The 21,700-nt window shown below is 48.1% G+C and overlaps 1 protein-coding gene across 14 annotated transcripts in view; it reads left to right on the forward strand.

The window, feature by feature from the left end:
- The window catches only part of Klc1 (kinesin light chain 1), a 57,104-nt gene that overhangs the window by 18,616 nt on the left and 16,788 nt on the right, over positions 1–21,700 (forward strand). For all 14 annotated transcript variants that reach the window (XM_047539817.1, XM_047539819.1, XM_047539818.1 and 11 more), the window contains 11 exons: positions 5,128–5,389; positions 7,638–7,868; positions 10,528–10,606; positions 11,070–11,295; positions 12,804–12,891; positions 13,482–13,583; positions 15,780–15,953; positions 16,286–16,385; positions 18,284–18,333; positions 18,406–18,473; positions 19,784–19,892. In XM_047539817.1, coding sequence (XP_047395773.1) covers positions 5,129–5,389; positions 7,638–7,868; positions 10,528–10,606; positions 11,070–11,295; positions 12,804–12,891; positions 13,482–13,583; positions 15,780–15,953; positions 16,286–16,385; positions 18,284–18,333; positions 18,406–18,473; positions 19,784–19,892 — 1,488 coding nt within the window. In that variant the 5' untranslated portion in view covers position 5,128. The remainder of the gene's footprint in view (positions 1–5,127; positions 5,390–7,637; positions 7,869–10,527; positions 10,607–11,069; positions 11,296–12,803; positions 12,892–13,481; positions 13,584–15,779; positions 15,954–16,285; positions 16,386–18,283; positions 18,334–18,405; positions 18,474–19,783; positions 19,893–21,700) is intronic.

Raw genomic sequence — 21,700 nt, forward strand, 5'->3', positions numbered from 1 at the left:
TCAATTCAGGAAAGGTATAACTTTCTAACTAAATATTGGATCAGTCAAACAAGCTCAGTTGCAGCAAGTGTGTCTGCAGAAATCCAGCAGTTGTTTACCAGGGATGTGCCTTGGTCTTTTCCTGGAGTGAGAGATTGGTGTGATTATCTGGTGGTCCCCGTTTCTGGCACCTACTGTGTGTAGCACCTCACATTCCAAGACCATGCTCCTAATGCCAGAGCTAGTCTACTGATTCCTGAGCCCCAGGAAGGCCAGGGACTTTGGTTCATAGCCCATGCTTGCCAAGGCGCCTGTCTTGTCACTTCCCAGGAGAGCTGTAGACTCCAGAGCACATTTGGATTCTCATTAGTTCTTTCTTTTTTTTCCCTCTGCCTTCTCCTCTCTTCTGTCTTCTTTCCTTCCTTCTTCCTTCTTCTTCCTTCCTCCTCCTCCTCTTCCTCCTTCTTTCTCTTCCTCTTCCTCTCCTCCTCCCCTTCCCTTCTTTCTCTTCTTCTCTCTCTCTCTCCTTTTTTGTCAAAACTGGAGATTAAATCAGGGCCTCCAAGTATTCCTAAGCATGTGCTGTACCACTGAACTATACCCTCAGGCCCATGAATTCTTTTTATTCCCCTTGTCCCCCACCTCAAAGAATCAGAATCTTGCTATGCTGCCCAGGCTGGCCTTGAACTTTTGAGCTCAAGGGATCTTCCTGCCTCAGGTTCCCAAGCAGCTGGGACTGTTGGTATGTGCCACCATGGTGGGCTGACTTCTCTGGCTTCACGAATTCTTCTGAGTGTAAACAACAAAACAAAACTGCCTTAGGGGGCTGCTCTTTTTTTATACTTTTTTGGGGGGAGGGGTGGATTGGGGATTGAATCCAGTGGTGCCCTACTGAGCCACATCCCCAGCCCTTTTTATTTTGAGACAGGGCCTCACTAAATTGCTGAGACTGACCTTGAACTGGCGATTCTCCTGCCTCAGCCTCTCAAATCTCTGGATTACAGAGGGCACCCCTGTGCCTGATTCCTTGTGTGTTCTGTGTTCTTGTCTGTCCTTAAAGCCCTTGCAAGAATGTCTGACACCAGTTTTGTTGTGTGTTCCTTGAGGAACTCAGATGACTTCTTTAAATATATTTACTTATGCAGACTTTTTTATTCAGGCCTCCTGAATAAGCAATTAAGAGTTTCTCACTTTATTTTGATATTTTTTTCTTCGTAAGGCAAGAGCGGGTGGAGATGCATGTTTCCAGGGCACAGTGGTCAGGGAAGTGCCTTTCATGGTTTTCCTACTTCTCGTTAAGCCCTGCCCTGTGTTTGATCTTTTGTAGATGAACAAAGCTGGTCTACTCTCTCTCCTTTTCTTCTACCACTGTGACCTATAGAGGTGGGAGGGATGTTGACCATCTGTAATTGGAGAGGATTAATCTTTTTTTTTTTTTTTTTTTTTTTTAATGGTGTTGGAGGTGGAACCCAAGGCCTTTCACATGCTCTGCCACTGAACTATGTCCCCAGGTCTTTTTAAAATTTGGAGACAGGTTTTTTGCTAAGTTTTGTAGGCTGGCTTCAAACTTGCATTCATCCTGCCTCAGGCTCCCCAGTAGCTGGGGTTATAGACGGGGACAGGATTTCATCTTACATATGCAGTTTCCTTGGGTGGTTTCATTCACGAAGTGCATGACTCTTTTGCATCCCATGGACTCTAACATGGTTGGAAAAGACTCCACAAATTTGCTGGCCAGATGTTGGGCTTTTGATTTATATATGACATATATGTGTATGTATGTATATATATATGTATGAATGTGATGTATATTCCTATGTGCATTATCCATCACCCCTCTGGTGCTGGGATGGAACCCAGGACCTCATGCATGCCAGGCAGGTGCTCTACCACTGAGCCATACCCCAGGTGTTGGGCTCCTGAGGAGAGGGATGACTCTCAGGCCAGCCAGGGCTGAGGAAGCAAGCACAGCATATCTGATGTATTATTCCCAGGGTGTTATCACCTGACATCCTCTTTCCTTTCCTGAACTCTGTCCCCAAAACCCTCATCTCTCCTGGCTCTTGCCTTCAGAAGGCACCCCAAGCCCAGGACCTTGTGTGCTTGATGGGCAGGTTCCTATGTTGTCCCTCTGGTGGCCTCTCTCAAGTCTCTGCCTTGATTTTGCTTGCCCTTTGGTTCTTCTGTCTTAAGGCGTGCTGTGTGATAAGGTTGGCTCTTCCTGTGGTGGGATTGACCCCTGCCCCTCATCCTGCTGTGCTTCCCTGTCCGGTGACCATTCCCCAGCCTTTGGTGCTTAGTGTGCTTGTTTGTGTATCTTGTCTTCTACTAGCCAGCACATCACTGAGGGCAAGACCTTTGTCACTTTGTGTACTGCAGGGCTTAGTTTAGAGAAAGTTTTAGTAAAACACCTGCATCCTTTCATTTGGGAAAGATAAAACAATACATGTTGCATCATTTGGAAATAATATGTGAATACTTTGCTGCCAAGAATGGAGAAAGGGAGAGAAGAAGGCCTTGATTTTTATTTTCTTTCTCCAAGGAGATGAATCCTGGGGAACCCTTCCCTTTGCTGTAGGAACCTTAGAGATGTCAGATAAGCATTTTAATCTACTGCAGTGTGATTTCATTGAAAGCTGATCCTAGCTGGATGTTGTGGCGCTTAGCTGTGATCCCAGCAACTTGGGAGACTGAGGTAGGAGGATCACAAGTTCAAGGCCAGCCTGGGCAATTTAGTGAGACCCTGTCTCAAAATTTTAAAAAGGTTCTGAGATGTAGCTCAGTGGTAGGGTACCCTTGGGTTTGATCCCCAGCACCAAAACCAGAACAAAACAAACAAAAAGCCCAACTGATTCTAACCTGCCTCCTATAATCATTTAGCACAGGCGTGCCGTTTGGCAGCCTGGGAATGTACGCTGTGCAGGACAGATGGGCTCCTGCTCCTGGGAGCTGCAGCACAGCCCGGCAGTGTGCCCTAGCCCAGCCTGGTGCTTGGCTACAGTGGAGTCGGAGAGCCATATGCTGAGTAGATGTACACTAAAATTAATAACATACATCGTGCTGCTGGGCAGAGGGCTTGCCCTTGTTCCATCATTGTTCTCTGGGCTGCGAGTGGGAGGAGTGAGACTTCTAAATAGTCCTCTGGGTAGCCTCCCAGTGTCAAAAGGATTGTCTTCTTATTTATTAAAAAAGGAAATCATTTTTGCAGTGTGAAGTTGGTGGTGCAGAGGCTCACATGGTCCTGCTCTCGAATGCTTGTGGCTTACACCCCCAATTTGTGCATGCGTGGTCTGCATCTACTACTTCCCCTTCTTTCTTTCTTTTTTTTCCCACATTTTTTAAAAAATTTATTTTTATTGTACACAAATGGAATACATATTGTTTCTCTGTACTTGAAGTAAAGGCATACCATTTGTGTAGTCATACTTTTACATAGGATAATAGTGTTTGATTCATTCTGTTATTTTTCCTTCCCCCCACCCCTCTTTTCCCTCTATACAGTCCCTCCTTCCTCTCTTCTTACCTCCCTCCCACACCCCACTATATGTCATCATCCGCTTATCAGGGAGATCATTCGTCCTTTGGTTTTTTGAGATTGGCTTATCTCACTTAGCATGATATTCTCCAGTTTCATCCATTTGCCTGCAAATGCCTTGATTTTATTATTCTTTATAGCTGAGTAATATTCCATTATATATATATACCACAGTTTCTTTGTCCATTCATCAATTGAAGGACATCTAGGCTGGTTCCACAGTCTGGCTATGGTGAATTGAGCAGCTATGAACATTGACTGATGTGGCTGCATCTCTGTAGTATGCTGATTTTAAGTCCTTTGGGTAGAGGCCAAGGAGTGGGATAACTGGGTCAAATGGTGGTTCCATTGCAAGTTTTCTAAGGAATCTCCACACTGCTTTCCAGAGTGGCTGCACTAATTTGCAACCCCACCAGCAATGTATGAGTGTACCTTTTCCCCACATCCTCGTCAACACCTGTTGTTGCTTGTATTCTTGATATTTGCCATTCTAATTGGGGTGAGATGGAATCTTAGGGTGGTTTTGATTTGCATTTCTCTTATTACTAGAGATGTTGAACATTTTTTCATATATCTGTTGATTGTTTGTAGATCTTCTTCTGTGAAGTGTCTGTTCATTTCCTTAGCCCATTTGTTGATTGGGTTATTTGTATTCTTGGTGTATCCCCTTCTTTCTTTCATCCAACTTCTGCCCATCCATCCATTTTCCAGATGGTGACTGGGTCAGGAGCTGTCCTAGGTGCTGTGCATTCCGTAGGGAATGAGACTCATGCGCCAGGCAAGTGTTGTACAACTGAGCTGCACCCCAGCCTCCTCCTCTCATTTGTAACAGTGTCTGTTCTGGGGCTGTAAGATAGTTTGTGAGGACACCAAGATTTCAGAGAGTGGCAGGTGGCACAAAGTTGCTGTCCTGGATGGATAATCTGACCTCTGTGCCACTTAATAGTGTGCAGAAGTGGTCTTCATGTGACTTAGTTTTTAAAACTTTATTTTTGGATTTAAGACAGAAAAACTGAAGAAGACTGTAAAAGGCACTGCTACTCAGTGCCAGCAGTTACCAGCACTTGGCTAATTCCATTTCAGTGCCCCTTCCTTCTCTCTCTCTCTCACGGTGGAGGTGTGATGGCTGTACCAACGTGGATTCACTTCAGCCCCTCCCTGGGCTTTGTCCTCCTTGATCATGGCCACATGGACTGTCCTGCTGGGTCTTAGGCCTCCTGGTCTGGCCCTCTCTAGCCCTTCTAACTCCCCCTTGTGCCTCTACTAGGTTTTCTTCTTTTGACTGCATTTCATTGAGAAAATAAAGCTTGCAAACATTTAGAGAAAATATGTTCATTGAAATTGTATGTTTTGGATGTTTTGCTGCTTTTAATCTTTGGCATTAATTTTATGGATGTTACTCATCCATAAAAAAGAATACAGACATAAAGCAGAAAAGTAACTTAATGGTTTTGCAAAGGCAAAACAGGAACAATGTATAGTATTCAAGATCATAAATTGCAGATATGTATTATTTATCTATGAAATGTAAAAGTTTTCGCAAATGTTTATTTTTTAATGCTGTAACAGAAGTGAAGCCTATAACAAGGTGTTTGATTCTCCTTTTTCTCTAGAATGTATGACAACATGTCCACAATGGTGTACATAAAGGAAGACAAGTTGGAGAAGCTTACCCAGGATGAGATCATCTCCAAGACCAAGCAAGTAATTCAGGGGCTGGAGGCTTTGAAGAATGAGCACAACTCCATTTTGCAGAGTTTGCTGGAGACACTGAAGTGTCTGAAGAAAGATGATGAGAGCAATCTGGTGGAGGAGAAATCCAATATGATACGGAAGTCACTAGAGATGCTGGAGCTTGGCCTGAGTGAGGCGCAGGTAGGCGTGAGAGCCAGTTGACGTGAATGTGGACTTGATGGTTTGGAAAAGTGGAATCTTAAAATAGGTAGTTTAACTCAAAGAGAAGATGCCTGTAGAATAATAGAGATCTACTTGTGTTGGGGTGTGTCTGTTATATAAATGAAAACTCATTTTGGCATACCTGAATTTTACAGAGAAGTATCCCTGTGTATCACTTAGGATTTGATTTGGTCACCTGTGTCCAACAACAAAAGCAGTAGCTTAAGCAACAAAGTCATGGATGAAATGAGCACCAGGTGGGCTGCCCTGGGCAGTTTCTGCAGCTGCCCGGTCAGAAGGCATGCTGGTGCTGCTGCCACCTGCTGCACTGCATGCTGGCAGCCTGTTTCAGGAAGTAGGTGGAGCCCAGTGGCAACCACATGATCGTGTGCGAAGACAACAGAAGTGAGAGGAGGGCTGTGCCTCCTCCCTCGAGGCTTCCCCTTGAAGTGTGTGCAACACTGCTCACTGGCTGCCCTGGGTGTGAGGGGCTGGGGACTGTTGTCTTACCTGCTCACAGTTCAGGTGCATAAACCCAAAGAGCTGAGGGAGAGTAGACTTTGGCCAATAGCCAGCAGGCTCTGCAGTAGCCAGGCCAGATTGCTTTATGTGTCTGACTAAAGGTCTGTTTCTGTCATGTGCCACATAGACATGAAAACACTGGAAACGTCTTGGCTGCTTCCCTACCCCTGACAACTTCTGGCTCTGCCAGCAGACCCAAGGGTAAAGTCAGTACATCGAAACTTGGCCTTTCTCTCAACTTTTTGTGTGTCAGTTCTTCTTTTCTAAAAGCCCCAATTGTAGAGTTCTTCATCCCACCCAGTTATAGATGCTTGTTGTAGACCTTCAACTTTGGATTTTGTGACCCTGTCATTTCCCAAGTTCTGTTGTTGAAAGACAATGTGAATATGAACTTCCTTTTTCAGTTTGGTAGATGGTAGGTTTTTTAAAAAAAAAGGAAGGAGGAAGCTGGGCACAGTGCCTCACACCTGTGATTTCAGCAACTTAGGAGCCTGAAGTGGGAGGATCACAATTTTGAGGCCAGACTCAGCAACTTAGTGAGACCCTGTCTCAAAATAAAAATAAAAGTAAGAGCTGGGGATGTGACTCAGTGATAGAATGCCCCTGATTTCAGTCCTCCATACCAGGGTGGCAGGAAGTAAAAACCCACCTTCTAGAGTTTTGAATGAATGAATAAATGAATTTACTGGGAATTGAATTAAGGCACTTTACCACTAAGCTGCATCCCCAGTCTTATTCATTATGTTTAGATTTTGGGACAGAGTCTCACTAAGTTGCTGAGGCTGGCTGCAAACTTGGAATCCTCCCACCTCAGCTTCCTGAGTTGCTGGGATCGTAGGTGTGTGCCCACACCTGGCGAGTTCAGTCACAGACCTAGAAGTGTGGTAATGCTGTTACTGTGCTAACAAAGGAGCAGGCAAACGCCGGATCCACAGAGGCACCAGGCCAGTGGACTCCTTGCTTCTTTTTCCTCCCTGCATTGGTACTGAGGATTGAACCAGAGGTATTCAACCACTGAGCCACATCCCCATCCCTTTTAGTTTTTATTTTGAGACAGGGTCTTGCTGAGTTACCCAGTCTGGCCTAGAATTTGTGATCCTTCTGCCTCAGCCTCCCAAGTGACTGGGATCACAGGTGTGCACCACTGTGCCTGGATCCCCACCCTTTTCTGCCTTTATGTTTCTTGCAACTTGCTCAGAACAACCTTAGGCAGGTCTGCCCCAGATGCCAATGAGCATACTGTGGGCAGAGCATGGAGCAGCCAGCAGATTGTGCAGCAAACATAGCTAGTGGACGTGTCAGTGCCTGCTGATGCTTTGTGGCAGCTAGAGACTCCTCCCTTATGTGGAGGGAAGTCTAATCCCCCTCCCCGATTCTACCACCAGCCCCTTGCCTACCCATGCTTGGCACAGGTGCTCTCATGTGGAAGGGGCCTATGCAGAGGTGCACTGCTGCTGAGCATCAGGAGAGTAGATGTGTACCCATGCTAATCACCTTGAGGTGCTTGCACATAGAAAGAACTGGTGTGTTTTGTAGCTGTTCTGAGCACATGATACTTTCCACAGACCCTGGAGTGTGGTCTGTGGCTGAATTACATGTGCCATGAAGAAGATGCTGCGGGTGTCACCTAGAACTGCTCTCAGATGCTCACATGGATAGGAGGGGCTCTTGTTGCATGTCGTCCTATAGCATGTCTTCTGTCCAGGTTATGATGGCCTTGTCAAATCACCTGAATGCTGTTGAGTCAGAGAAACAGAAACTGCGTGCACAAGTTCGTCGTCTGTGCCAGGAGAATCAGTGGCTGCGGGACGAGCTGGCCAACACACAGCAGAAGTTACAGAAGAGCGAGCAGTCTGTGGCTCAGCTGGAGGAAGAAAAGAAACACCTGGAATTTATGAACCAGCTCAAGAAGTATGACGATGACATTTCCCCCTCGGTGAGTAGCTCTGTCATGAAACGCTGCTGACCTGCACCACAGCTGGGAACTGCGAATGGAGGCCCAGCGAGAGTGGACATTCTGTGCGTCTTTCACATGTGTTTTTAGAACAGTGATCAGAAGGTTTAAAGGTGTTTTGTAAGTGCAAGACCTCGTATCACCAAGTTCTCCACCAGCTCCAATGCTCCTGATCTTCCCTGCCCTCTCGGGCTGGCCTCTGTACCCACTGGCTGCTGGGTCAGCAGGGCCAGTACCACCATCCGAAACCTAACTCTGGGCTTGTCCTCGAACTTGTCCTTGATGCCCTCCCAGGACACTGCCTGGTCTTCTGCTGCCCCTCTCCTGTTTCCTCGGCCTCCCTGGCCAGCTCACCTCTCCCTTCCTGGAACATCAGGGTGCCCCGAGGGTCTTACTGTTTCTTTTTCTGTTGGCTCTCTTTGAATGTTCTTTGGGTGTTCATCCTACTCTCGGTTATTCTTCTTCCACCATTTATTTCTGATTCAGTTAGCTTCTTTTTTATTTTGGAATAATTTTAGATTGAGAGAAAAGGTTGAAAAGGCAGTGAAGAGAATTCCCATATCCCCTTCACTCAGTTCTCCCCAATGTTGACATCTTACATGATCATACATTTTTCAAAACTAAGAAGTTAACATAGATACATAACTTTTGACTGACCACAGACTTTATTGGGATATTGTCAGTCCTTCCATTAGTGGTCCTTTTCTATTTCAGGATCCAACCTCCAGGATTCCATGGAGCGTTTAGAACTGGGTTTTCTTCTATGCTTCCATGATGCCAGACATGTTCACATGCATTATCAGTATACCAATGAGTTCCATATTGGTGTTCCTAGTTGGAACCTCCATCATAAGGCCTCTGGAGCAGCCTTGTGTGAAACACAAGCAAACCTTCACTTGCCCTCTGCTTGGGTCACCATAGTGAAATACCACAGGAGGCTGGAATCTGACGTCAGAGTGCCAGCAGGATTGTTCTGGTGAGGGCTCTCTTCCTGGCTCGCAGATGGCTACCTCCTTGCTGTGCCCCCACGTGGTGGTGTGAGGAGAATGTGTGCTCGTGAGCTCACTGGGCCTCATCTCATGAGGACGTGAGCAGTGTATCACAAGTCCCCCGAGGGAAGTAGTTGAGGTGGTAGCACTCTGATTGATGAGGCTCCCCTGTCCCCCTTAGGTCTCCTCGGTCAAGGGGCAACCAGATGTTTCGATTTAGATTGCTGTGGGAATAAGTACATGGTGTGAGCCAGTGATTGACCTGCAACACTGCAGAGTGTTGAGAAGGAGACTTTATTTTGAAAAAACTCAGACTTGGAGAAGACGTGTTTGGAGCTGATTCTGATGAGCTGTTCCTTCTGAACCGCTGGAGTGGGAGACAGGCACCTCATGGTGCTGCCCCTTGCTGTTGCTGGGCATGGTTCCCTAGTGAGGGTATTCTCCTGTGAAAGCCTAGGCCCAGGGCAGGTTCAGTGCTTGAACTTGACTGGGCACCTTGTCCCCTCTGCAGCCTGGATGTCTCTCTGCTGATGTCTCAGCAGTGTCCTTCCTGGCATGTTCTCACTGCATCTTGGGTCCAGTTTGGGACTGCATGCTGCACACCCTTGTCTCCACTTTTCAGCTCTCTTTCATCTGTAGCAGCCCTCAGTCATTCTGTCTTTTTTTAAAAAATATTTTAGTCGTAGATGGACATAATACCTTTATTTTTATGTGGTGCTGAGGATGGAACTCAGTGCCTCACATGCGGGAGGCAAGTGCTCCACTGCTGAGCTACAACCCCAGCCCCATTCTCTGTCTTTAGTGACCTTGGTGTCTTGGACAGTGCAAGCCAGCCACTTTAACCATCATTTCTCAGTTTGGGTCTGTGTTGTGTTTGGATTCTGCACTCCAAGAGGCTCACTCTAAAAGTGACATGAATACAAAGTTTCCCCTCCCAGCACCAGTGTCCATCTGCCCCATGACTGCTGACTTCTTACCTGGGCAAGGCACTGTCCGTTTCCTGCTCCGGGCTGTGCTAGGGCTTGCACTGTGCAGTGGTCTGTGGGGAAGTAGTCACAGGATGGACTGGTAGCTCCCACCTGTTCTCTGGGCTTCTGCAGTGGAACCGTGGTGGGTAAGAGCAGGGAGTTCAGCTGATCCTTTCTGTGGCAGTCAGAAGTGCTCCACAGTAGTTTGTTTGCAAATAAGATTTTGTTTTGAGCAAACCCTGCTCTTCTTTGCTGAAGCCTCCTCAGAACACAGGTGAAGAATTGGAGGCAGAGGAGTGTAGTAGTCTGTCTTGTCAAACCCCGACCTGCATTTAAGTATTCTGATGTCTAGTCTCGCAAACACTTTGTTATTCTGTTGAACCAATGGGTGAGCCCCATGACCAGTGACCCTACATGTGAGCTTAAACACTGATTATCTTTTTTTTTTTTTTTAATTTTTTTTAGATGTTGCTAGACCTTTATTTTATTCATTTATTTATATGTGGTGCTGAGAATTGAACCCAGTGCCTCACACATGCTAGGCAAGTGCTGTACCAGAGCCATAACTCCAGCTCCACTGATGATCTTTCCTAAGATTTTTCAGTTAAAGTGAGTTTTATGTTACAGATTTTCAGGCAGGATGTGTACTGCTGTAGAATGAAAGATGCTGTGGGTCTCTTGTAGGAGGACAAAGACACCGATTCTGCCAAAGAACCCCTGGATGATCTCTTCCCAAATGATGAGGATGAGCCAGTCCAAGGAAGTGAGTGGCGAGTGGGTGGTTCATCATGTATTGTAGTGGAATCGGCTTTCTCTCTGAGGGTACTCCTGACAGTTAGTGGGAGCCATAGCACAGAAGCCCCAGCACAGTGGAATTATTCTTGTCCCCCAAGGATGTTTGTGTGGGCTATGATGGTGCATAGGCCAAACCCTGAGAACCAGGTGTGCACTTGCAGCACAGAGGTGGCCTGGGGGTCCTTGCAGATAGAAGAGGTTGGAGTTACTTCTTCCTGTTAATTTCATACCCAGGAAGTCTGATGGCATTGGCAGCAGACAGGGTGCCCTCCCTCTCAGACTGAGCTGCTTCCCCATCTTGCCCAGGGAATATTTGCTGGTTGAACTGGCATAGTGCTGACTTGAATCAGAGCTGGTGGAAAGATGTCCAACCAACGGTCCCTGTGTGTAGCTGTTCTGCCAACCCTCTGAAGTGTGCTTTCTCTGTGCAGTCCAGCAGCAGCATAGCAGTGCCGCCGCCGCCGCCCAGCAGGGTGGCTACGAGATCCCAGCACGGCTGCGCACACTCCACAACCTGGTGATCCAGTATGCCTCGCAGGGGCGCTATGAGGTGGCGGTGCCGCTCTGCAAGCAGGCCCTGGAGGATCTGGAGAAGACTTCAGGCCACGACCATCCTGATGTGGCCACCATGCTCAACATCCTGGCCCTGGTGTACAGGCTAGTCCTTAGGTTTTTATGCTAAATTGTACTAGAGACAGCTTTTTTTTTTGGTACTGGGGATTGAATCCAGTGGCACTTAACCACTAAGCCACATCCCTAGCCCTTTCTATTTTTTATTTTGAGACAGAGTCTCACTAAGTTGCTTAGTGCTTCACTAAGTTGCTGAAGCTGGCCTCAAACTTGGAATCCTCCTGTCTCAGCCTTCCAAGCCACTGGGATTATAGGCATATGCCACCATGCCTGGCTGGAGGCAACTTTTTTACCAGCTTGCCCCTTAAAATACGTTTTATAAATTTATGTGATCTACTTTCCAATCTTATCATCTGCTTCTCTTCAAATAGGCAGGGGTTAAATCCAAAATATTTAGCCAACTCTGTGGCAAGGATCTCACTAAGCTGGAGTATATATTGCCAGTATACACCTGGGTCAGCCTTTTTTTTTTTTTTGGTGGTGCTGAAGATAGAGCCCAGGGGCCTGGTACACAGTGCACGCTGGGCAAGCACTCTGCCACTATGTCACACCCTAGCCCTTTTTTAATTTTTAATTTTGAGTCGGGTCTCACTCAACGTCCCAGCCTGGCCTTGAATTTAAGGTCCCCTTGCTTTAGCCTCCCTGCATAGCTGGGATTGCAGGGGCACAGCTTTGCGCCCAGGTTTAGAGTAAATCCCCGAGGCAGGCTAGCAGTGATCTGTGATGGTTCTGGGAACTGCTGCTGAGCCGCTCTCCAGAGCTGTGCACTCCTGCTACCACACCCCCTCTGGGTAGTGCTAGTTATCTTTTTGTTTTAATTAGTATTTCTTTGAGTCATGTGTATCTGCCTGAGAATTTCTGCTTATTTTGCCCATTTTTCTTAGGATTTTAATGCTGCCCTTATTTTCATTTTGCATCTGAATTTCTGGTGGGCTCCCCAAGTCCCAGTATGCTTGGCCCTGCTCCCAGAGCTCCTGACCAAACCGGTCTGGGTGGTTCTGGCCTTCAGACAAGCTCCAGCTGTTGATGCTGCTGGTGGGCCTGGCTCGGATGTTGGAGTCCATTCCTTTTGATACCAAATGCGAGCTCCTCCCTCCCTTTCTAGGCTGCCTCTGGTGTTCTGTGTGGGGCAGCTGGCACATGCCGCACAGTAGGGTGATAGCTGTGTTATCCCTGTGGGCAGGTGTGAACCAGAGCTCGCCTCACCCAGGTGCATGAGTTGACAGATTTCCTTCCAGTTCTTTTCTGTCACAGGTAGATTAAAAAAAAATAATAAAAATTATATATATATATATGTATATATATATATATATATATATATTATTTGGAGCTTAACTTTAATTTATATAGTTCCAAAATTGCATTTAAAAGGAGTGAAGGAGTTAGGAGGCTGGGTGTAGCTCACTGGTAGAACATGTGTGTGGCATGCATGAGGCCTTGGGTCTAGTGCCAGCACTGGTAGGTGGGTGGGTAGTAGGTTGGTGTGTGGGTTTAGTTACTCACACTGTAACACTTACTATGTGATTTTGATTTAGGGATCAGAACAAATACAAAGATGCAGCCAATCTGCTGAATGATGCTTTGGCCATCCGTGAGAAGACACTGGGCAAGGATCACCCCGCGGTTTGTATATCTGATTCTTTGGATCTTTTTACACTTTTTTTTGGCCCAGTGTGATTTTTGTCCGGCTCACCCAGTGTCACACTCAACAGGGAGGGCTGAGAGCCGCTTCCCAGATACACAGGTAGGGCTCTGCCCCGTGGCAGGGCAAGCTCTGGTGCTCACGTGCCCAGTCACTCCTGATTTGTAGATCACTGCCCCCCACCTGGCTCACCAGCCATACTCTCTGATCCTAAATCAAATTGCATGTCCTCTTCCAGATTTGTTTCTCAAGAATCTGTTTTATCTTTTTATTAAATTCTAGTCAGATTTGCAGAGATCTGTTTGATTGGCTTTGTAGCTTCCAGGGAAATTTAAAAAAAATTAAGATCAAGTTGATGTTGATTTGTTTAATCTTAGAACTGTTTTCTGCACTGTGTGTTGTGAGTGGTGTGATCTCTCCTGAGCGAATCACTGTTCTCTTGCCCCGAAGTCACATTTCCACGCAGTGATGAGTGCTTTGCCGCGGTGTGGAGAGTGCCTGGGTCTGGCTGGGGTGTGTGGCTGCTGCTGTTGACATCTCTTATGGTCCTTGTGGCCTCCTGTGTTGGCAGGTGGCTGCGACCCTGAACAACCTTGCTGTGCTGTACGGTAAACGAGGGAAGTACAAAGAGGCTGAGCCATTGTGTAAGAGGGCCCTGGAGATCAGAGAAAAGGTGCGAAACAACCAAGAACTCATGGTTTGAAAGGATTTTTGTTTCAAATTTTGAGAAGTAAGCACTGTGATAGGTCATTACTGATCATTTACTGAAAATGACTTGTTTATAAGGGTCGATAAACTGGGCGTGGTGGTGCACATCTATAGCCCAACACTTGGGAGGCTGAGGCAGGAGGATCCCTTGAGCCCAGGATTTCAAGACCTGCCTGGGCAACATAGTGAGCTCCCCTCTCAAAAAAATAAATAAAAAGACAACCCCCCAGCGGAGTCCAGTTGGCGCAGTTAGTGTGTGAGGCCATTTTAGGCGAGTGTTCAGGATGGCACTGTCCTGAGTAACCCAGAGACAAGGGGCCCCTGAGCTGCATTGAACAGTGCTCATGCTTCTCAGTAAGTTCACCACGTTCCTCACACAGCTTTAAAGGTAGAGTGATTATTAGGACTGAAGACCAACTCAGAGCTATAGGCCAGATCAGCGTTGGGGGTATTTATTAGTGACGACTGCTCCAGCTGGGCGTGGTGGTGCACATATGTAGTCCCAGCAACTCAGGAGGGTGAGACAGGAGGTTCACAAGTTCAAGGCCAACCTGGGCAACTTTGATCCTTTTCTCAAAATAAAAATTAAAAAAAAAAAAAAAAAAAAGAGCTGGCAGTGTAGCTTAGTGGTAGCATGCCCCTGGGTTCAATCCCCACCACCACACATACACACAAAACCCCAAACCAAAACCAACCAACCAACCAAACAAACAAATAGAAACTAAAACTACAACTGATGCAGCTCTATGTGAGTGCCTCCAGATGCCACCAAGTCTGGTGTCAGACCTGTCCTGGGTGTGCCTGAGAGTAATAACTTAAGTTGGCATTTTTTGTGGTTGTTTATCAGTGATACTAAGAGATTGATCACTTAATTTTGAGACATATGGCAAGGAATTTGGGGAGAAAATGAAAGTGGGCTCATCGCTAGGTTGTATAGGTAATATTTTATCATGCTGTCATCTGCATGGTACTTCCAAAAGAAAATGGTCAGTTGAGTTGGCCATGGTTCACATCAGAGCACACAGAGGCAGCAAGGATCGTGAGCTCTTAAAAAATGATCTGCCAATTGAGCCAGGCATGGAGTGTACACCTGTAGTCCCAGCCGCACAAGAGGCTGAGGTGGGAGGCTCCCTCGAGCTGATGAGTTATGGGACTGACCTGGGCAACAGAGTGAGACCCTGTCTCAAAAAAGAAAAGATCCGCCAAGTTTATTCAGATATTTACTCTGATTCATTCAGACCCCCTGGCTTGGTTAGCACCCCTGCCTGGTTGCACAGTCCACCAGTTAGACCTGGGGACCAGTGACCTGTCAGTTGCAGGTCGAGCAGTAGGAGAGGAGTGGGCAGGCCTCTAATCTCAGGACTGGCAGGGCACTGGGCATGGCTTTACAGAGGAAGTTGCTATTTGAGCTGAATTTTGGATAGCTGAGTTCAGTTTACTGGGCAGGGAGAGGTAGGGGGTGTGAAGGATGCAGGGCAGTGTGCTGTCTGGGGACTGCGTGCCTGAGGCACAGAGCATAGGACAACACTATCAAGATTCAGGGGGCCACAGGGCTTGTCTTCATCATCTTTAGCCAGGTACCTCTTTAGCCAGGGTCCTGCCACTGTGCTGGTGGATAGGGTGGAAGGTGTGCACTCCTGGGCTGTGTCTCCCTGGATGGGTCTGGCAATAAAGGATGAGGACAGGGTTTTGGGTCGTGAGACTCACCAGGGAGGGGAGAACAACCTGGCGAAGTGCTCAGGAGACAGGGATGGGGTGAAGGCTCCGGGCCTTGGTTGTGGGGTCCCCTCTGGGAACTGAAGAGAGCCCTGGAGGGTGAGTCATGGCAGCATGGAGGCTGGAGAAGAGGGCCCCAAGCAGCAGGGACAGCGTTTGGGCTCAGATGACCCACGCCTTCCTGAAGCCCAGGTCTCTTTCTTCGTGGTATGGTGGGTAGTAATGGTGCCTGCCCCGAGGCTTGTCACAGAAAGTGAGCACTCAAAAGCAGCCCAGGAAAATCAGCACAGTTCCTTCCCACCTTCTGGTTATTTTTTTTATCTGGCATGGGAGCCATTTAAGTCTGGATGTGGAACACAGCATATTTATGACTTAAAGGGTCGGTCCGTCTGACAGGAGGACGTGACACAGCTAATGTTTCCAATGCACCATTCTCTATTCCCAGGTTCTGGGAAAGGATCACCCTGATGTTGCCAAGCAGTTAAATAACCTGGCCTTACTATGCCAGAACCAGGGCAAGTATGAAGAAGTAGAATATTATTACCAGAGAGCCCTGGAGATCTACCAGACAAAACTGGGACCTGATGACCCAAATGTGGCCAAGACAAAAAACAACCTGGTATGTTACAGATGTGGTGGGGATGTTTTGCACACCTGTGATCCCAGCTACTCAGAGGTGGAGGCAAGAGGATTACAAGTTCAAGGCCAGCCTGGGGAATTTGGCAAGACCCTGTCTCAAAATAAGGACAAATTAAAATTAAAAAAATAAATAAAAGAAAAAAATGTGCTAGGGTGTAGCTTAATGGTGGAACACTTGCTTAGCATGTTCAGAGACCTTGGTTCAACTCCCAGTCCTGAAAATAAAACAATCCAAATGTTTTGTTATTTCACCTGTGGATGAAAGTGTTTGTTTTATTTGTGTGTGAAGGACACTAAATATTTTATTTTAAGGCATCCTGCTACCTGAAACAAGGAAAATTCAAGCAAGCAGAAACATTGTACAAAGAGATTCTCACTCGTGCACATGAACGGGAATTTGGTTCTGTGGATGGTAAGCAGTAGCTTCGCATGTGTTAAAAAGTGTGATTTCCAATTTGTCTGTACCCCCATTCTCCCAGTGTTTTCTTTTTTTCTTTTTTTTTTTTTTTGCGGTACTGGGGATCGAACTCAGGGCCTTGTGCTTGCAAGGCAAGCACTCTACCAGCTGAGCTATCTCCCTAGCCCACTCTCCCAGTGTTTTCGAAATAGAAGTTGCTTTGAATCTCATGGTTTTCTGAATGAGGAGATGGCATGGCACATTCAAGTGTCCATTCACTTCTTTGCTTGTTCATGTGTCCATTGCTTGGCAAGTGTGGTGAGCGCCCTTGTGCTGTGCTGGGCTTCCTTGGTAGCTCTGGGAGGACCCTCCCTGCTGAGGAGCTCGGGGCCACCTGTTCCTCAAATCTTCCCTTGCTGCTGCTCGATTCTGCTTGCTTCAGCCTCAGCCTGTACTCACTAGCTTGGAGTACCTTGCTGCAGCCTCCATTCTGTGTGACCCCAAGCAACCCTGCCTGTCAGAGGTGTTACCTGCCAGTTGTCTGTCTCGAAGAGCCAGGCCACATCTCCTGTATACGCCTTCAAGTATTGCAAATGCTGAATACACAGTTGTGGAGCAAATATTTTACTGAATTAAAACTGTTCAGTTAAAAATAATTGTTAGTTTTCCTTCACTGGGTGTTATCACAGGCTTCAGGATAGGTCCAGTTGGTGGTGGTGTGCAGGGGGCCTTAGAATATTGTTCATCGATGCACATATGTTCTTTTTTGTCCACTGAGGCATTTTATTTGTGCGAATGTGTTGCATCCTAGAAAAAGAATTTCAGGATTTCCCCTCTGCATGGCATGGGAATAGGTGGTTCTGCTATTACCTGGGTCTCTGTGTCACATCTGGGGCCTGTCACTCCATGGTGTAACTTGCCTGGACTTCCCCACCGGTTCCCCAGTCCTCCTGGTGGCTCATGTCAGACTGGGGAGCTTGACTTGCCTCCTGGCCATAGCAAGGCACACGCTGATGGTGCTGAGTGTGGGCCTGAGCAGTGTTCTGGGGTTTCAGCAGGATGTGGGTGTGGCTATGGGGGCAGCCGCCAAACGTGATTACTTTTTCCTTTTACAGAATTTTTTTTTTAGCAAACATCTGCCAAGAATGTACTTTGTTTTTCTGCTAGTGAGTGGAGTGGTCAGTCTGCTGTTGAGGCTGAGTAGGCCCGGGGTTTGCTGGTCTGGTGCAGCCATGTGGCAGGGTTGGCTGCCCCACTTGCCTGGAGTGTCGCAGTTCACAGGGAACATTCTGACTTGCCTGCCACAGAAGTACCAGGCCACCTCCTGATGCTCCTTTTCAAAAGTTCCCCTGAAGTGGACTGATTCCTTGGGATTTGCTGTCTGCTACCTGCTCACGATAGTAATGGACAGTGTAGTTAGTTGGGCTCAAGTTTAAAGCAGTTTTCTTTACTGGATTTATCCTCCATGCAAATGCTAAAACACCTTTTCATAAGCCTCGTTGTTAAGGTCCTTCTTTCATTTGTGGTGTGGGTCCATTGTCTAGTGGAGGTATTCTTGTTCTGAGCAGTTAGGACTTTGAAGGAATATTGGTTTATTCTTTTCTGCTTTTGCTCCCAAACTCTTCTACCCTTTCTCAGTCTTGGTGTAATGTGAAGTGCTCAGATTCCGAATGCTTCCAGTATGAGGCAGGCCTGCATCTGTAGGGTTGTTGGCCAGGCACTTGCCCTGCAGCTTCTGCTCTTGCAGCTGCAGTGCTTGATGAGAGCAGCCTTCTCCACCAGCATGAACTTGGCATGTCCAAGGAGCAAGAACGGGAAGGAGCACACAAAACCTCGCAGTCACTGAGACCTAGCAAGTTCTGCTCACTGGGCTCTTGCTTTGCGACTTACAGAATGTTATTCTTCTTCCCTAGATGAAAACAAGCCCATCTGGATGCACGCTGAGGAGAGGGAGGAGTGCAAAGTAAGGCTGGCGGAGTGGAGGGGTGTGGTGCTCAGCCCTCACGGCCTTCACGTTGACTCTCTTACCGTTTAGGGAAAGCAGAAGGACGGGGCGTCTTTTGGAGAGTATGGAGGCTGGTACAAAGCCTGCAAAGTTGACAGGTGGGTCTGGTCAGCTGGCAAACTGAGATACAGAGGGGCGCTGCAGCTTGGGATGGACAGTGGGGATGTCCCCAGTGTCACATAGTCCTGGATTTCCCCAGTTCCAGTCAAGATCCCACTGTCTCTGCCAGTGGACAATTTGCACACACAGAGCCTGCTGCAGTAGTGTGGGTCTGCCCATCGCTGCTCTGTCAAGGACAACCACCTAGTGGGAGGAAGTGTGGGACTTAAATGAGGGGAACCGAGGCAGCCTCACAGCTCCCAGGGTGGACGTGCAGTGGACTCGGAAGGCCCGCACTCAGCAAGCCCCCCCAGCTGCTTGGGCGTGCTGACGCACTCGCTCTGCCTTTGTGGCTCGGGAGTGATTGTGTGCTCCTGATCCTGTGTCACCTGCACTCATGTGCTGTAGGGCTGTCACAGCCCGCTAGAACAGTGTACCTCGTCTGCTTCTGTTTCCGTCTGAACTTTCTCCTCCTCGAGGAATCGCTCCCCTCTTGTCCTGTTTCTTCAGGAAGCCTGCTGGAGCTGCCCTCCCTGAGCTCCCTGCAGCCCCTCCCACAGTGCATGATGACACATCTCTTCTTCTCCCCTCTGTGCACTCGTCTCACAGACATGGGAGTGGTTTATTTCTATACCTGAAAGACCTGTCATTGGTGAGAGAAAAACACCTCTCACAGTGCTCATCTGTACTGAAGTGCTGTGGGGTTTGTTAGACATTAGTAGACTTTCCTGTCAGGAGTCCAGCCACACTCCTTCCTGTCTGCAGGCTGCTCTTACTTCCTTAACTCACAAATTCACCAGCTGTTGAGGCTCTGGTGAGATGGGAGGTTGTGATTGGCAACATGGCAACCTGCCCTCGCTCTTGCCCAGCACAAGCCGAGCTCTCTCTCCAGGAACGTGTGCTGACCCCTGTGTATGCCAGCTACATGCTTCTGTGGTGGCCAGGGGGCCATCAGTGGCTAGGCCCTGGATGGATGCAGTGTCTGCCTGCTGTGAGCTTTTGCCGGAAGTGACAGGGTCTGACAGCGCTGGCAGCAGTGGGCAGCAAGCACTCTTTAGAACATTGCAGTTGAAGGAAGAACAGGTCCCGTGGCGTCCCTGTGAGAGGACTCTGTGCGATCCTGCTGCACTCCGCCCAGGGCACTGACAGTGAAGCAGGGTGCACAGTGGGGAAGGAAGCAGGGACCTCGGAACATGGCAGTACAGTGTCACACAGCACAGCTTCCATAGACCTCCAGGTTGCCTGCCTTTGACGGTGGCTGCCTGAGATGTGTCCTTAACGGTGCTGCATGTTGTATGTGTTTTTATAGCCCAACTGTTACAACTACTTTGAAAAACCTTGGAGCACTTTACCGACGTCAAGGGAAATTTGAAGCTGCAGAGACGTTAGAAGAAGCCGCCATGAGGTCTCGTAAGCAGGTGGGTCATCTGGCCATCAAGAGGAATGACGTACTGACAGGCTGTGTCAGTGAGCCTCGAGACCTTCAGCCCTGAAGGACAAATGTAAGGTTCCATCCTTACATCTGAAGTGAAGCATTCAGAACATGCAAATCCTCAGAGGCAGAAAGCAGGGCTAGAGTGGCTGTAGTGGTAAGAGGCCCTTTTGGGATGAGGAAGGTTCCGGAAGAAGATAGAGGGGACAGTGGCATAAAGCTGACAGTAATTGACACTCACCTACTGCTCCATTACATAGATTGCATCTCTTTTTAAAGAAGATTGATGAAAAAGAAAAGATGTCTGCTTCAAAGTTTTCTTTTTTCTCTTTTTGGGTACCAAGGATATAGAACTCATGGGCACTCAACCACTGAGCCACATCCCCAGCCCTATTTTATACTTTATTTAGAGACAGAGTCTCACTGAGTTGCTTAGCAACTCACTGTTACTCAGACTGTCTTTGAACTTGTGATCTTCCTTGCCTCAGTGTCCCAAGCCGCTGGTATTACAGGCACATGCCACTGCACCTGGCAAAGTTCTCTTTTTTTAACCTCTTATGGAAACCCCAAAACTATGCACACTAGAGATGGCTATGGAGAGCAGCCCCTGTGTGTGCCTGCCTGGATGGGGCCATGCATAGGTTCCAGGGTGGCCATCCCTTGGAATGGCCTTCTCTGTGGCACAGTTGTCCTTCAGTGGCAGCTGGCCCTTCCCAGGTAATCATTAGAAGGCTGCATGTGCAGTTAGCTGGCTCAGTCCTGCTGGCTGGGTAGAACCTTTTATTGCCTGATTGGTGGGGATTCTGTGAAGAAGCCCTTTGCTTCTTATCTGGGGATATATTGACAGTGCCAAAACAGGAAAGATGCCTGTGCTTGCCCTTTGACCACCAGTTCAGGATTAAGGAGTTATTTTTATGCAGAGGTATGTGTGTACATATGACGCTAGCAGTTTTTGTTTTGTATTTTTAGGGTTGGGGGGCAAGTGTAGGTATATTCTCTCTGACTGGAATACACGTAGGCTATTTTTATGGTTGTGGGTTTACAGCCACTTCTTGCTGAGTGACATGTGTCCTGTAGAGCAGTCTCACAGGGTGAGGAGAGAAGAACACGTGCTCGTGAGCCTGGGCCTTTCTGCCCTGCCCTGCCCTAACCCGCCTTGCCCTGCCCTGCCCTGCCCTGCCCTGCCCTGCCCTGCCCTGCCCTGCCCTGCCCTGCCCTAACCATGCTCCTCCGGGGCCTCCCACGCAGTTGGTGTGCAGAGCACTTCCCCTGTGAGAAGGGGTCCCAGGTGAGGTCTGGGGCACGGCTGGTGCTGGTCCTGTGACAGGAGGTGGCACAGGGGTCAGGTGACGTGTGTGTGGGGCTGTCATCAGGAACAGGGTCAGTAGGCCAGGCCTTGCTTTGGATTTCCAGGTCTTGTTATGAAATGGAGCTGGGGGTTGCAACAGGGAGTGCTTTGTGTCCCCGTGTCTTCTGGGCTTGTGCCTCAGAAGAAGGAAGCCACAAAAAGCAGAGAAGGAGCAGTGTCCATAGGAGGACATCAGACTTGCTCATTGTGGCCCAGGCAGCAGGGGAGGGCATGGGGATCTCCTGCTGGGCCTCAGCGCACTTGGCCTCACGCAGATGCCAGGGAGGGGCTGTGGACCAGAGAGGATGCATTCTCATTCCGCTGGCTACTCTCTTTTCTTATTTTGGTACTGGGGATGGAGCCCAGTGTGCTACCACTGAGCCCCAACCCTTCCTATTTTGTATTTGAAGATAGTGTCTCACCATGTTGCCCAGACTTGTGAACCT

The sequence above is a fragment of the Sciurus carolinensis genome, chromosome 2 (assembly GCF_902686445.1).
Source record: "Sciurus carolinensis chromosome 2, mSciCar1.2, whole genome shotgun sequence".
NCBI lineage: Eukaryota > Metazoa > Chordata > Mammalia > Rodentia > Sciuridae > Sciurus > Sciurus carolinensis.